General features: G+C 47.0%; 1 protein-coding gene and 1 long non-coding RNA gene across 3 annotated transcripts in view; one reads left to right on the top strand and one right to left on the bottom strand.

Annotated features, from left to right (window-relative positions):
- Positions 1 to 14,653, bottom strand: part of PPM1H (protein phosphatase, Mg2+/Mn2+ dependent 1H) — a 302,588-nt gene that overhangs the window by 63,930 nt on the left and 224,005 nt on the right. For both annotated transcript variants that reach the window (XM_061416617.1, XM_061416616.1), the window contains exon 6: positions 12,772 to 12,890. In XM_061416617.1, coding sequence (XP_061272601.1) covers positions 12,772 to 12,890 — 119 coding nt within the window. The remainder of the gene's footprint in view (positions 1 to 12,771; positions 12,891 to 14,653) is intronic.
- Positions 5,761 to 8,966, top strand: LOC133247616 (uncharacterized). The gene is made up of 3 exons (XR_009736447.1): positions 5,761 to 5,855; positions 6,283 to 6,401; positions 7,445 to 8,966. It is a non-coding gene; the product is annotated as an uncharacterized LOC133247616 (long non-coding RNA).

Below are 14,653 nucleotides of genomic sequence, written 5' to 3'. Positions count from 1 at the left end.
TGCTAACTCCCACATTACTCAAGTCCCAGGGTAAGAAGCACAGGCCTGAGGCTGTGGCTGCTAGCATTACTTGGGGGTTGGGGGTAGGTATTACTAGGGGGAAGTGATGTGTGTCGGGGCACATAGCACTCTTGGCTCTTGAAGTCAGAGTGGCCCTGCTGCTTTTTATTATCCAATAGTGGCTCAGACAGTAAAGAATCTGCCTGCAACGCAGGAGATCTGAGTTCGATCCCTGGGTCAGGAAGATCTCCTGAAGAAAGGAATGGTTACCCACTCCAGTAGTCTTGCCTGGAAAATCCCATGGACAGATGAGCCTGGAGAGCTATTATAGAGTCGCAGAGTCAGACACGACTGAACAGCTAATACTTTCACTATTGCTTCAGATGATGGACTTCAAAGGCAGCAACTGTTAAAGCTTTAGCCATCATCTTACCCCAAACACCTACAGAATTCGAATATACCCAATGTTTATTATGCACTCACTTCACTCTACTTTGGGCTTCGCTCATAGCTCAGTTGGTAAAGAATCTGCCTGCAATGCAGGAGACCTGGGTTCTATCCCTGGGTCAGGAAGATCCCCTGGAGAAGGAAATGGCAACCCGCTCCAGATTCTTGCCTGGAGAATCCCACGGCAGAGGAGCCTGGCAGGCTACAGTCCATGGCATCACAAGAACTGGACACGACTTAGGGACTAAACTACCACCACGTCATTCTAAGCACTTTGTAAAGCACTTATTTACTTTTGGCCACCATGCAGCATGGAGGATCATAATTCCTTGGCCAGGGATCGAATCTATGCCCTCTGCAGTGGAAGCGTGGAGTCTTAACCACTGGACCATCAAGGAAGTCCCAGCACTCGTATTTCTAAAACCTATATGATGCTTAGAACAACCTTGTAAGACAGATATTAACATTAACCCCATTACACAAGTAAGAAAACAGAGGTCACACCGCTAGGAAACCACACAGGTTAAGCCAGACTGGCCGCAAAGTGCACTGTGCTCTCAATCATGGTTCTCTGCCTGCCCTTGAAGGGCTGTGGGTGTGGGTAAACACCATTAAATGGCATGATGTGCAACAGGAATGTTTAATACGACTAATCTTCATGCTCCGAGTAGATCTTAAAAGTTTTTGAAGTCTCCTCCCTTTCCAGGTTTTCATGGAAGGTGCGTGGAAGTTTAAACATACCGCCTTCTCAGGCTGCTTCTTCCCTTTACAAAATGGAAGAGAGTCAAGGTCACTGCAGAAGTAGCTTCAACCTGAGGTCTGGCTCTCAAGTTGTTCTGTTGATTGGAATTGAGAGACCTTAAATCTTTACACTTAAATGCCCAGTTTTTCCGAGAGTGAGGCAAGGCCACCCAGAAGGAGTAGGCAGGTTTGTGGAGGGAGGACCACTTACTCAGGAAGAACGGGAGTGAAAACCCAGCAATTTCCACACCCTGATCTTACCCACGTATGCATACCATACCAGGGCCTGGACCATCTCCAGGTTACGGGCACAAGTATTAATAAGGAAAAAGAAAGGATCGACTCAACTCTGACCCACGGTTGGCACCTAAGGGCTTCATCAGTCCTTATCTTTCCCAGCAGGTCCCAACCACAGCCCCCTCCTGAACACAGTCTTTGGTTCAAGCAGGTGGTCAAAGAAGTTCCCAAGCACCAGCAGGAGGATACACAGGACAAGCTGCTAGAGAGAGCCCAGTGAGCTCAGTGCCTGTTCATCAGTCATCTCTGTGAGCTGCTGCTCACATCCGTGGGGCCTTCCCTGATGGCTCACATGGTAAAGCATCTGCCTGCAATGCAGGAGACCCAGGTTTGATCGCTGGTTTAGGAAGATACCCCAGTGGGGAATGGTAACCCATTCCAGTATTCCTGTCTGGAGAATCCCAGGGAGGGACAGAGGGGCCTGGCGAGCTATAGCCTATGCAGTTACAAAGAATCAGATATGACTGAGTGACTAACACTTTCATATATCCACAGTACAAATGTCTAGGGCTGCCCAAGGTCAATGTTTAAGGATATATAAGAATCACTTCAGAGGTTTGAAAAAAAAATCCCAGATTCTAGGACCTCAGGGATTCTGGAATATTTGACCACCCTAGGTGGAAAGCTTCACTGTGGGTAAACTCTCCTCTGCCAGTTTGGGTATGGTTTGTTCTACACTTGACTGTAAGCACCCTGGGGTCAGGGACTGCTTCAGTCTTCTTTATTTCCCCAAAGCCCAGCACAACACCCAGTTCACTGAATGAGTAAGTAATGGTTAAAACTCATCACTCCACATAGATGAAGCTGTGGTGCCCTGTCCTTTAAGCTACTGAGCACATTGCATAGCATTTGATTTACCCAGGGGGACAGACAAGGCTGATTTAACCCTAGAGGAATCTGAACCTAGAATTGGCAGCGTCTCATTGCCTCTGCCAGAGTAACAAGGTGAAGGATAAAAAGTGGACGTGCTACCAGCAAGTCTAGTTCTTACAGAGAGATGTGTTTAGCTCTTCAGTGAGGGACAGATGTAGGACCTTGTCCTTGCTCTAAATAAGGCTTGGATTGATTTGTCTGAAGGTCAGAGGAACATGAAGGTGGAGCGAGGTCTTTCGGGGCATGGAATGGTGGTCTTCTCACTCTTTTATGTGGATTCCTGGGGTAAGCCCAGAATGCAGGGGTTTAAACCAGCTCCCCAGTTGACTCTGAAGCCGTGGTGGATTAGCACCTTTATGGGATTATCAGCTTGAAACCAGCAACACTGATTTCCTAGTCTGAAACTTAGTGGGCAGAGAGAGGGTGGCAAGGATAAGAAAAACTTTTCCTCCGGGAAGAGTGAAATTTTATAACTTAAGGTCTGTAGGTTGGACATAGGACAATGTTCCCTGTTGTAAAGTACCTGGAAATGTGTTGGAGTGTTACAGTACTCGCTTCTCTGGAATTTCATTAAAAACAGGATCTTATAAATAGGCTGAGGATTGGACCATGTGTCCTTCTAAATATACTGTCAGCTCTATATTTCTGTGCTACCGTGTGTCATTGTCATACTTTATACATGTGTAGAGCTCTGGAGGGTGGGAAAATAAAATTATGATAGTTACTGCCATCCTTAGCATGGCATTCAGAGCTGCCCTAACTTACATTAGGCTTCTTAGGTGGTGCTACTGGTAAAGAACTCACTTGCTAATGCAGGAGACCTGAGACATTGGTTCGATTCCTTGGGTAGGGAGGGTCCCCTGGAGGAGGGCACGACAACCCACTCTAGTATTCTTGCCTGGAGAATCCCATGCACCAACAAGCCTAGTGGGCTGCAGTGCATAGGGTCACAAAGAGTCGGACACAACTGAGCCACTCAGCATGCACGCACCATCAGGAATACTATCTAGCTGACGTGTACCAGCAAGTGTGTACGCAGGGTGAAAACACTGATAGACCCCTGTGCTGGCCTGCAAATAATGACTGTCACAAGTCTGCAACTACCCCCATCTGCTGGATTCTCCCCTGGAATCCCTATGATGTGGTAAGGAAAGAATTAATGCCTGGCACATTCTAGGCATTAATTCTAGGACCCAGATGGAGTCTACTCCTCCATGCTGTCAAAATATTTTGAATATGACCTCCAGCTTCCACATTCCCAGAACACACAACTTACTTTCATGTCTCTGGGCTTCCACTTGAGCTACACACTCTGCTCAGCGTATCCTTCTCTCAACCCTCTGAAACCTCTGCTGTTTCAGATCTTTGGTTCAACCACGACCTTCCCCACTGAGTCTTCCCCAATCCCAATCTCAGTTCCCCAAAACCACTAGTCCTTCTTCTATAGCCACAGGGCCTTTTTTCTTCAACCCCCCCCTTTTTAAAAGCCCTATATTTTGGCCTGCTTTAGTCATTCATCCACAAATTCCAACTGATCTACCTCTCTGACTCTTGAGATTCTAAAAATAGATTTATAGGGGAAATGGTATTGTTCAATCAATTTCTAGGAAGCTGGTCTCTGGGCTAGCTGACCACCTCTATGACGTGAGCACTGTCTTAGCTGATAAGATCCTTCCTACGTGAGGACATGCTTTGGCCAGTGAGGGGCTTGGAGACCCAGCTTCTGGGCTGTGGCTCAGAAGAACTGCAGTGGTGCCTCAGTAAGTCCAGCACAGGGGTGGATGGAAAGTCCATGGGTAGATTTAAAACAAACAAAAAACACAACCCCCCCACCCTCACCAACAAATAAAATAATCACTACATGGCAGCTTCCAGGGACAGAGGGGCTTCCTAGCATACTTAACTCTTCTCACAGATAAGCTGGCACAGTGGCTGTGGGACAGACCTGCCCCATGGAAGCGGCCAGCACCCCTTCAGTCTCCTGCTTCTCTAAACTGCCTTCTTTTTTCCTTTCAGTTTCTAGCCTCTCGTTACAATTGGGAAACGAGCATCTCAACACACATTATTAGGCTGTATAATCCACGGCAAGGATCAGATCTTGCTGATCCTTCCAGCTTCCATCACATCTAATGATTATATTACCAGACACAGACAACAGTTACTAAATGCCAGCTTGGTTCAATGCACTGACCAAGTCATACCATCCGATTATTAGGTTCTGCCGTTAGCCCCACGTACATATGTGGAACCTGAGGAAGACAGAGGTGACGTGCTTTGTCCCAGCCACACCTGGGCACTATCCCAGCCAGGCAGTCTGGCTCCACATCTCTTGTTCTTAACTACGACTCAATGTCTAACATGCTGCAGATGTACAATAAAGGTTTGTCGAATACAGAAACAAGTGTGCCCCGGGGTTCCTTGGCTAACAGGACACTTATTTTCACAGGGATGCAGGCAAGCACTTGACATCCTCAAACTTCCCCCAGATGACTTGGAGCTAAGTCACCCCCTCACATGTACTGTGTGCCTGCAAACAGCACTCACTGGGGGAGAAGTGGTAGAGACCTGATGCTTGGGGATAAATGAAGGAGTACAGATAAGTGTGCGACTGTTCACAGGGTCTGAGGGGGAAAAACGCTTGGAAGTGGTTTGACCACTTCAGGAACAAGACATTTATACCTATCAGCAAAGCAGAGAGAGAGGCTGTGAGTGTGTAAAGAGTCAGTGGACGATCACTGCGGGGCAGGCTGGCTGGGCATCTTTTTTCTTTCTCCTCCCCGTGGGCTGACCATGCCGGTCTGTCTCAGTTCCCAACCATTTGTAAAGATCTCTCAGCCTCCACTGGCCTCACGGGCAGAGCGGCGGGAGGAGGGCAGGGAGCAAGAGGTCATTTATCACTGTCGGGAGATGTGCTGCACACAGCAGGGTTGGCTTTACTCCCTGCTGCTCCTGCAGCCAGAGCTGCAAACCTTGAAAAAATGCAGAACATGCACCTCGAAAATATCTATTCATCATCGCAGCCCGGGGACCACGGGAGTGGCCCCTCTTCACGTGGGTTGACCCGTTCTGCCTTCAGCCCGGGTCCCACCGAACTGGGAACATGGGGACTTCTTAGGGACCTGATCCCTGTCCTGGCCAACCCCCAATCTACTACAATCTCCCGAGATTTGGGGTTAAAATTCTCTGAGATGCCATCCAAACCCCTCCTCTCTCCATTAACTCCGATTTCCAGATTGCTTTTCACCATCAGACTGCAGCCAAGGTGGCCCATAATCATTAAATTATGAAAATACAAGTGGCTGGGAGGAAATGAATCCCAGGTTTAACTCAGGAATGGCCTGCTTTCTCGTGAAGTGATTATAAAATTAAAATGTGCTATTTCTCTGGTGAGTATAAAAAGCCTCCTTGGTGAAGTCGATGGCCCCACAGTAACGTCAGGATTTGCACCACGAAGGGACTGCACGCACCTCAACCACGGGAGTCAGGGACTTCTGCAGGTAAATTTCCAAAGACTGGGTTAAAGGTGATTAAAATCAAGAAGAGGAGGAGGACGGGGTTTGAATTTTCCAATTACTCTTGAAAACTCAAAAGTCAAGCTGCTAGAAAATGCAGGCTTTCTAAGCAGGACTAATAATGCTGAGCTAATTAGACCCACAGGCATGGCCAACATATAAATTCAGCCCAAAGGAGGGACACTGTCCCTTTAAAAACTGCCTGGGGATCAGTGGAAAAGCTAATGAGGAGCGTCAGTTGGGGCTGTTTTTTAGGTGGTCCTCGGGAGGACATAGCCTGGGGTTTCTGTAACAGCGCTTCTATGCTTGGTTCAATAAATCAATTTATATTAAAACGTGGGTACAGCTCTGGAGCTGCCTTCATAAAGCATTCTGTGGCGTTTCTCAATCTGCTTATCCCCTTCCCTGTCAGCCTGCCTGAATGTACCGTCAGAGGGCACTGAAAAGAGCAATAAAGAAGAAGATGGAAGAAACGAAACTATTTGTGAAACTTGACCCAGCAGCTCTACACCACGCTGGGGGCTGCCTCTGGTGAGTTTTTCTCCAGAAGACATTTGGATGGTTGGTAAGAAGCCCAATGCTGGGGGGTTGCAGCGCTTAACCCAGAGCTGGGCTCCAGGCTGCACACTGAGAATAAATGTCAACCTCAACCAGAAAGGAAAAGGGTTGCAAGTGAAGCTGCTTTTCAACCTGATCCTTGGAGTCTGAAATATTCTCCAAGAGGTGAAAGAAAAAAACAAGATGAATAAAAGTGCCAACGGCTGGCAGAGTCTAGGAGGTGGCGGAGAGGGGCCGGAGGAAGGAAGTATGTTACTGACCAGGGCAGATGGAATGGTCAGCAGGCTTGCCAGTGAGGGATGGCTGCAGACCAGACATGTCTAAACACAATGACCTTTGCCCCCAAAGGTCTGAAAAGTAGAGGAAGCCCGTCTCCCACTTCTGGACTTGGAGTCCAGCAGCAGCAGGGTCAGAAGCCACAGAACATGGCCACAACATTCTGCTCTCCCCATCTTGGCTCAGCTGTCTTTTTAACTCCTTGCTACTGGGTTGTTCAATTATAGACAGCTGCCGGCATTGCCCTCCACCCCAGTTAAACCCTTACATTACCGAGACTGCAGTGCCATCTGCTAAGACTTTATGTGATGATGGAAATGTTCTATACCTGTCACGTCCACTTCAGTAGCCACGAGCCACACGTGGCCACTGAACAACTGAGATGAGGCTGCTGTGACGTGGGAAACCAATGTTTACTTTTAATTAATTTTAACTAATTTAGATTGAAATGGTCCCCGGGGGCTAGTGGCCACTCTGCCGGGAGGACACGGAACAGAAAAGTTTCCCTTTGCCTTCATAAAGGCAGTGAGTGCTGAGAGAAGAAAATGGCGGTGGACGGCACTCTGTTCCCAGGGGAAAGCCTCTGATTTATCAGCTCTCAGTTTCAAGGGAAATAGAGGAGGGAACAATTCCCCTGATGCGTCATCAAGTCAGAATCACAAAAGAGTTAAGGGCTGCAAGAGACAGAAATGAAAGGTTACCATCACTGGAACTTCCCTAATGGAGTCTGTCTTTTTCAGAAGCTCGGAAAAGCAGCGCAAAGCCCACCCCCACTGGAGGCTGGCAGAGAAGGGCACAGGAAGCATTTTATAAACAAGAGACCCCAGGCTCGGGATTTGCCCAGGGCCCCAGAACCTTGGCAGAGTGAGTGCCCAAGCAGCACTCTCTTTCCTAAGTAAGCCATGCCATCTCATGTTACTGGTCCCTGAAATAAGACCATTATAAACGTTAAAACGGCTTTGCTTAAAGAAAGAATTTTGGTGTACTTTACTGTTAACCAGAACCATCTGGAAGCAATCTTGCATTCACACGATGGACTTGTCCTCTTTGGCCCTCGCTCTCAACAAATCCCATCAGCCCAGGAACAGCTGCTGGAGAGTCTGGCCCAAAGCCAGGGGTGAAGCTATGGCCCCCTCCCGTGTGCTCTGGGGTGTGTGTGTGGGGGCCCAGCCTTGCTCGTCACCCCATGTGGCCAGACACAGAGCACAAAGAACACAGATCCTACACGAGAAAGCGAAATCACCCGCGGTCACAGCAGCGGGCACTTGGTGCCACAAAGCCAGCTGTGAGAAACTGTTGTTTTAACTCGGGAACACAGATGCTTGCCAGCAAATAACAGCCTGAGATGGCTCAGAGGGGAGTGGGTCAGGACGCTGGGCTCACAATGCCAGCTAGTGAGCATCGTGCAACAGACAGCAGCTCCACACAAAGGGCTGGGGAGGAGGGACACGGCTCGTACCAAGTCCAAGGCCAAGGTTCTGGCACCAGGACCGAGGACATCCAGCACAGAAGGTGAGAGCTGGGACATGTCAGGGACTGACTCAGCATCCAGAGTGCTGTTAGCAAACGCCTTTGTGGGGCTTCCCTGGTGGCTCAGAGGTAAAGAATCTGCCTGCCAACGCAGGAGACACGGGTTCGATCCCTGGTCCGGGAAGATCCCCCATGCCGCAGAGTAACTACGTGTGTGTGCCACAACCACTGAGTCTGGGCTCTAGAGCCTGGGAGCTGCAACTACCGAAGCCTGCATGTCCCAGAGCCAGTGCTCCACAAGAGAAGCCACCGCCATGGGAAGCCTGCACACCAACAAACACCCACCCACCATAGTAAAAAAAACACAAAAAACAAAAGAAACCAAACTTGACCTATTTATAAAATAATTTTTAAAAAAGAGAGAGAGAAGAAAAAAAAAGCCTTCGTAAATCAAACCCCTGTGCAAACTATCTGAGCAGAAAGGAGGTGGGGGAGCCAGGGACGAGACAGATTTCATTAGGAAGGTCTGGGTGACAATAACCTTTTGTCCTCTATACAATCTGGGCCTGCCAAGCTCCATAGTCTCCGAGAAAGCACGAGGGTGGGAGAGAAAGAATCCCCATCACGAGGCAACAGACTCATCCTTAATTATGAGAGCAGGCTTCCCGGAGCTGACATCCTCTCCCACACTTCCTCCCGGCTGCAGACACACCACAGAAAGCTGGCAGGATGCTCCTCTAATGAGAGCAGTCAATTTTCCTAAGTAAAGGAAATCTGGTGCTTTGGGGATCATCCCCATCATCACCACCCCCAAACCACACACAGACTTTTAGTGACGAGTGTGAAGCATCACAGTTTAATTTGGCCAACAGTCCATTGGGTCAGATTGAGAACTGGAAAAATGACTACCTCGGCAGCTCCTGAAATGTTTTATTTCATCCTCTTGTCCTCTAAAGGGCTGGCAAGGAGACACTGATCCTAGTAGATGGAGGTCCCCTGCTTAAATTTCCACCGCAGCTCAAAACTGAATAATCATGTCTAATCTCACTCTGAAGAAAAGTTGATTCTGATTGTATCAGAAAGAGCCCCAGGCTAAGAATCAGAAGCCTGGGTTTATTCTGACATTTTTGCATTCGTGGCCACTTAAGTGTAAGCCACTTAATCCCTCTGAGCCTCAATTTGCTCAGCTGCAAAATGGGAATGAGGAGGAGGACTCCTCTTTGGACATTTGACAGTTTAGCACCAGACTGAACAGTGTACCCCTGAAGTGAGGTCACCTTGGTTCACAGACTGGCTTTTCCCCTTACGAGTTGTATGACCTTGAGCAACTTGGCCCATGTGCCTCAGTTTCCTCATCTGTAAAATGCACCGAGTTCATAGGAAGTGTGTAAAGGTCTCATCACAGTCGGTGCCTGGCCCTTAGCTGTCTCCCTCACTGTCAGCCAGCCCCATGACCAGTAAGGACAAGCAGGCAGATAAACATTTCCACAACTAGGTCTTTGCTACAAAGTTTCAACAGCTTGGCAATGGATGAACCCTTACTTGTTAGAAAGGTTTACAAGTTCACAGGCCAAGACTAATTCTGAAGCCAAGAAACATAAAGGAGGGCTGGGGTGAGGACTTACCTGTCTCCTTGAGCACGATGCATTCCCAACACCCACCAGTCCACCTTCAACCAATCCCAACACCTTGGCAGTAATTTGGGGCTTTCATGGAAAAAGAGGCTGCAGATCCTTGTCTCTTTCTGTTTAATTCATTTGCCAGCCTTTCTCTTTCTAATAGACAACTCAGAAAAATAGGAAACTGGGAGTCTATGTTTCTTAAGTCCTGAAAAAATAACTGCTAGGCTTGAGGTTTTCCGTTAGAGGTAAAAAAACATTTTTTAAAAGAACTCATTAAAGCTGGGAGGTGGGCAAAAGGAGTTTACATAGGCAGGGGTCTAAATTGGTTTTAAACTTCCCAACTTCTTCCAACAAAGATAGATCTCTCCTTTCCCATAAGTATCATTTTCAAATCCTAAGTAACAACAGATAGGAAATAAACAAAGATGTACATCAATCTCTGCTTGTAGCCAAAGTTGTGAGCCAACAGCCATGTAGGGAGCTTTGCTGAAACAAATGAGCAAATCACATCTGACTGAAGCCATTCTCAGTCTTGGCTCCTCGGTTATTCGGTACCTTCTGTGGAGTTCTGCACAGTTAAATACAGCCCATTTATGGACTGTTCACTTGCTTAAGACCCTGCTAATGCATGTGTGTGCCTGTATGTTAGATAGAGAGCAAAAGCGAGTAACTGTGTGTGTGCATAAAGCTGGATGTAATCTAATCCTGAACTTATCTACATTTTAAAAAAAACTGTAAAAAGGGGTAATCTTTAGCCATTTGTTTACCAAGTTTGTTGTGACTGCTGAGATCTAATTTGCCTTTTTGGCATAGAAAGAAAATACAAACAGCCTTGCCTCAAGCTCAACATGGCTTGTGTGCTGGCTTCTCATTCCTACCCTTCCCATCAACCATCTGTGTGTCCGCCACCCCCATCAACTTCTGTCAATCACACCTTTCATCCAATAATCACAGCCTGTCAACTACATGTCAGGCACAGGATGAGGCACTGGGCTGCCCCTCTGGGGGCTGACAGACCACTATAATTAGAGTAACTGATGACTTACCCCTTACATTTATCCCTTGACCAAAACCATCTAGTTTCTTGTTTATTTCCTTGCCTTCTCTGCTTTCTGCTTCCATCCCTCTATTTGGCTCTGGAGATCTCATATCCATATTTCTATGATAATTTTTCTCTAGATATCTGAATCTGCTTTCTCTCCTGGTCATTCTCCCTCTTACTGTATAATAACCTTCCTAAAGCATTGCTTTTTATCATTTCATTCTCCTCAGCAACACAAAAGTGTAACCAGCAGGGTCTCACAGTAAACCTCAATTTCTCTGTCTGGCTTCCCACATTCTCAATTATGCTCTCCCGGTACCATCTCAGCCTGACTTCCTACAGCCACACCCTCCCCCCATTTTGGCCATTTTCCTTGCTGTCTGTTAGCTTTGCTCTTTTTGTTTATGTGTTTATAACCACGTGGGTTCCTAAACTGGAATGGTTTTCAGTCCACCTTTCCAAATTCTACAAAGACCAGACCAAACCAAGCCTCTACGGTTTTCTGAATTACATGAACCCTCACCTGAAACTTTTCTGTAAGGAGTGCTGATTCTGCTGATTGAATAAAAATGCATTTGTAAGGAAACCCATTCTGGAGCAACAAAACTTCAGAGCTCAGAGCAGCAAATGTGGTAAACCCTTTCTGATAAACCCAATCATGTTTTAGAGCAGGAGTAAGTATTTTTAAAGCCCTGCTGCAACCACTCAAATGCTCTGTTGTCGCATGAAGTGACAGCTCAAACATAAACAAAAGAATGTGACTATACTTTTCAAAGTTATTTACTAGAAGAGGTGGTTGTGGGGGGGACGGGGCGTTGGAATTTGGTTCTCGGACTGCAATTTGCTGACCCTGCTCTAGAAGAAGGGTGAATACTGGTGAGGATCTCTTTGGATGACAAAGGACAACTGGACATGCCTCAGGATAGCCTCTGATCCTGGCTGGGTAGCTCGACTATTCCTTTAAGACAGTACATACCCTTGGAGTGGATTTTCAGCCTAAAAGTCATCCCTATGGGAATTTGGGCTGTGACCATCTGTTACAGCTATTTTGGTCAAACAAGAAGAGATAATGAAATCTACTTTGTAGCCTGTGTTGGGGGCGTGGCAAGGAAAGAGGCCCTGTCTCATTCTGCTGTCCTCCAGACTGGCAAGGGGCTCCCTGGTCAGGATCACAGGGTCTTAGAGCAAACCTTCCCCTACGCTCCTTGGTGCCAGGCACTGTCCCCTCGCTTCGTCCTTACACCAACCTTATGAAGTTTCAGTACTTTATCATCATATCTATTTTCAGTTGGAATAAACAGATGAGGTCTTAGTCAATGTTAACTACTGACCCACAGAAATGGTTTGGGGGCCTTATATAGGTATGTGTGTTTGGAGAATAAGACGCCCGTTGCCAAGAGCTCTTTTGTGGTGAAATGTGGTGAAATAATAACAGCTCATTACCGCTGGTCCTTACACCCACCCTTCAGAGAGTATTCTTTTCATTTTATTCATGAGAAACTGAACTCATAGGGGTTAAGTAGTTTATCCAACTCTGCCTATTCTGAAAGGTCAGAGTTATGATTCAAATCCAAGCTGGTCTGGCCAAATAGAGCTTTGGCTCATTCCTTTGAGCCCCATTAAGTAACTGTGACCTAAAAAAACCAAGTTTAATGTGTTTTAAAAGCCCCCAAATTCCTGCTCTGTGTGAAGTGGGGGATAACATCAGCTTGATGGGTCTAGTATCCTTAGGGAGGGCCTCAGAGAGCAGAGAAGCAAACCAACACCCAGATCTGAGAGCAGCAGAAACGGGTGTAGACCCTTTTCCTTCCCCACCAGCCCAGGGCTCCGCCTGCACCTCCTGATCCAAACTGCAGAACTGACTTTTCATGGCGGCGATGCTGCCTTCACGGACACTGCAGCAGTGCCCAGGCAGAGGGAGGCGTGTTCTTACCAGCCTGTCATATTAAAATCCCTGTAGAGCATCTTCTTTCCAAGTTCCTTCCTCTGTACTCTCCTTGGAAACTCCAAATGTGTGAACTCATTTCCCAGCAAGTGAGGCTGCATGAATGCCTAATAGCAAAAAGAGAAGAAGAATAAGAAAAAAACCACATATTTAGAGGAAAAAATAAGACCCAAGGATGTTTCGCAAATTGACACAGGCCACATTTACGAAGTTAGAAGATGGTTCTCAAATTTTTAGGGAGATAAACAGATTTAAGAACCTGAATACAATATCAACAAATAAAAATCACGAATGTAATTTATAAAAAGACATGACTTTTTCATGTGAGATGATAAATTAATTGTAATCAGAGAAATGTATCTCTAAAGCAAGAAAAAGGTTCACTTTATAATTCAAATTCAAGATGGTTTCACTTGGTTGGACGTCAGGAAAGCTCACCCTGACTCTCTCCTCCTTGGCTTTCTCTGCTTGCCTCCTGCGCATGTTCCTAGTTATCACGGCCTTGGCTCTGAAAGCTGCGTGTGGGTCTCCATGTGAACACAATGGCCTGAGAGAGAGGGCTGGGGCTGCATGCACCAGACAGGAACTTTCTGTTGGACTCCCTCCATTTTGCTCTGCAGTAATTTGATCATGTAATTGGAAGACTGTTCCAGAGCAGATGGCTTCTTCCCCTCCCCCAAATCTCTGTTCACACTACACAAGTCTTGAGCAAACAGCCACTTAGGGAATTGCTGTGAAACAACAAACAGTCTCATTGTCACACTCCAAATTCAAATCCAGTTATCCAAGAGACGAAATGCTCAAGTATGAACTTCCCTGCTTGGAGTCTACACATCGTAAGCAGACCTGGCCTGGATCTGCCCTGTACCAAGCCATATACCTGCTTGTTAGTGGTGTACTGGAATGGGTCTCTCTTTCTCTGGCAGAGAAAAGAGTGAGCAGAGCAGAGCATGGCCTGGCACTGCAGGGGAGCCAGGGCTCCCTGCCACAGGACAGATGGCCATGTCCTTGGTCTGCTGGAAACAGACATCTCCCGCGGCCTCTTTCCCAGGACCTGACACCAACCTATCTTCCACTGAGTCTCATGGTGGTTCAGAGGTCTCTGCTGGATGCTAGCCATCAGAAGCCAAGTGTACTAGGAGTCAGAGGAAGCCAAGCTGAACTGTCCCCAGGCTGGTCAGATTGGACCAGCCAACAGAACTCTGAGCCAGGGATGCTGAGCAGGCATGGGGAAAGGAGGGGCAGGATGGGGGTGAGAAGAGGGGAGGGGCTTTGAAACCTCTGCTGGGAATGAGACTTGTGCTGCCTCTGAGTATCAAGGACACTAAAACACTGGGTTTTACAGAAAGCTTCCTTGGAAAGGAAGAAGGGAACTAAAATTCACAGCACAGGTCAGTGGGGTGGGCTCTGGATTCGAATCCAAGTTCTGCATTTATAAGCTCAGTGGTTTTCCTGGGTGACTTAACTGCTTGGGCCTCAGTTTCTTTACTTGCACATTGAGACTAATTGCAGATTTATCTCATACTATTTGAATAATGAATCGACATCTAAAGTGCACTGATCATGATGGTCTCTGTTTATAACAAGAAAATAATTTATCCATCTAATGGCTGTCAAGTCTTATGTAGTATTTTGTGAGCTCTCAGTTCACACCCCTAACAATCTTAGGGCAGGACCTGATCTGTGGGGCCCATTGCAAAAGGAAAATACGGAGCCACTAGTCAAAGTTAAAAATTTCAAGATGGTGACAGTGGAGCATTAAGCCAAGTGCAGACTCTGGGCAACTGCAGAAATCGCATCCTTGATGGCAGCTGTATCTACAGAGTAGACACAATTTTATTCCTCTCCATTATTTGGGTCGACCCATGAA

The sequence above is a fragment of the Bos javanicus genome, chromosome 5, assembly GCF_032452875.1.
Source record: "Bos javanicus breed banteng chromosome 5, ARS-OSU_banteng_1.0, whole genome shotgun sequence".
Taxonomy (NCBI): Eukaryota; Metazoa; Chordata; class Mammalia; order Artiodactyla; family Bovidae; genus Bos; species Bos javanicus.
The sequence above is the reverse complement of the archived record's forward strand: the minus strand, read 5'-3'. Positions and strand labels throughout refer to the sequence as shown.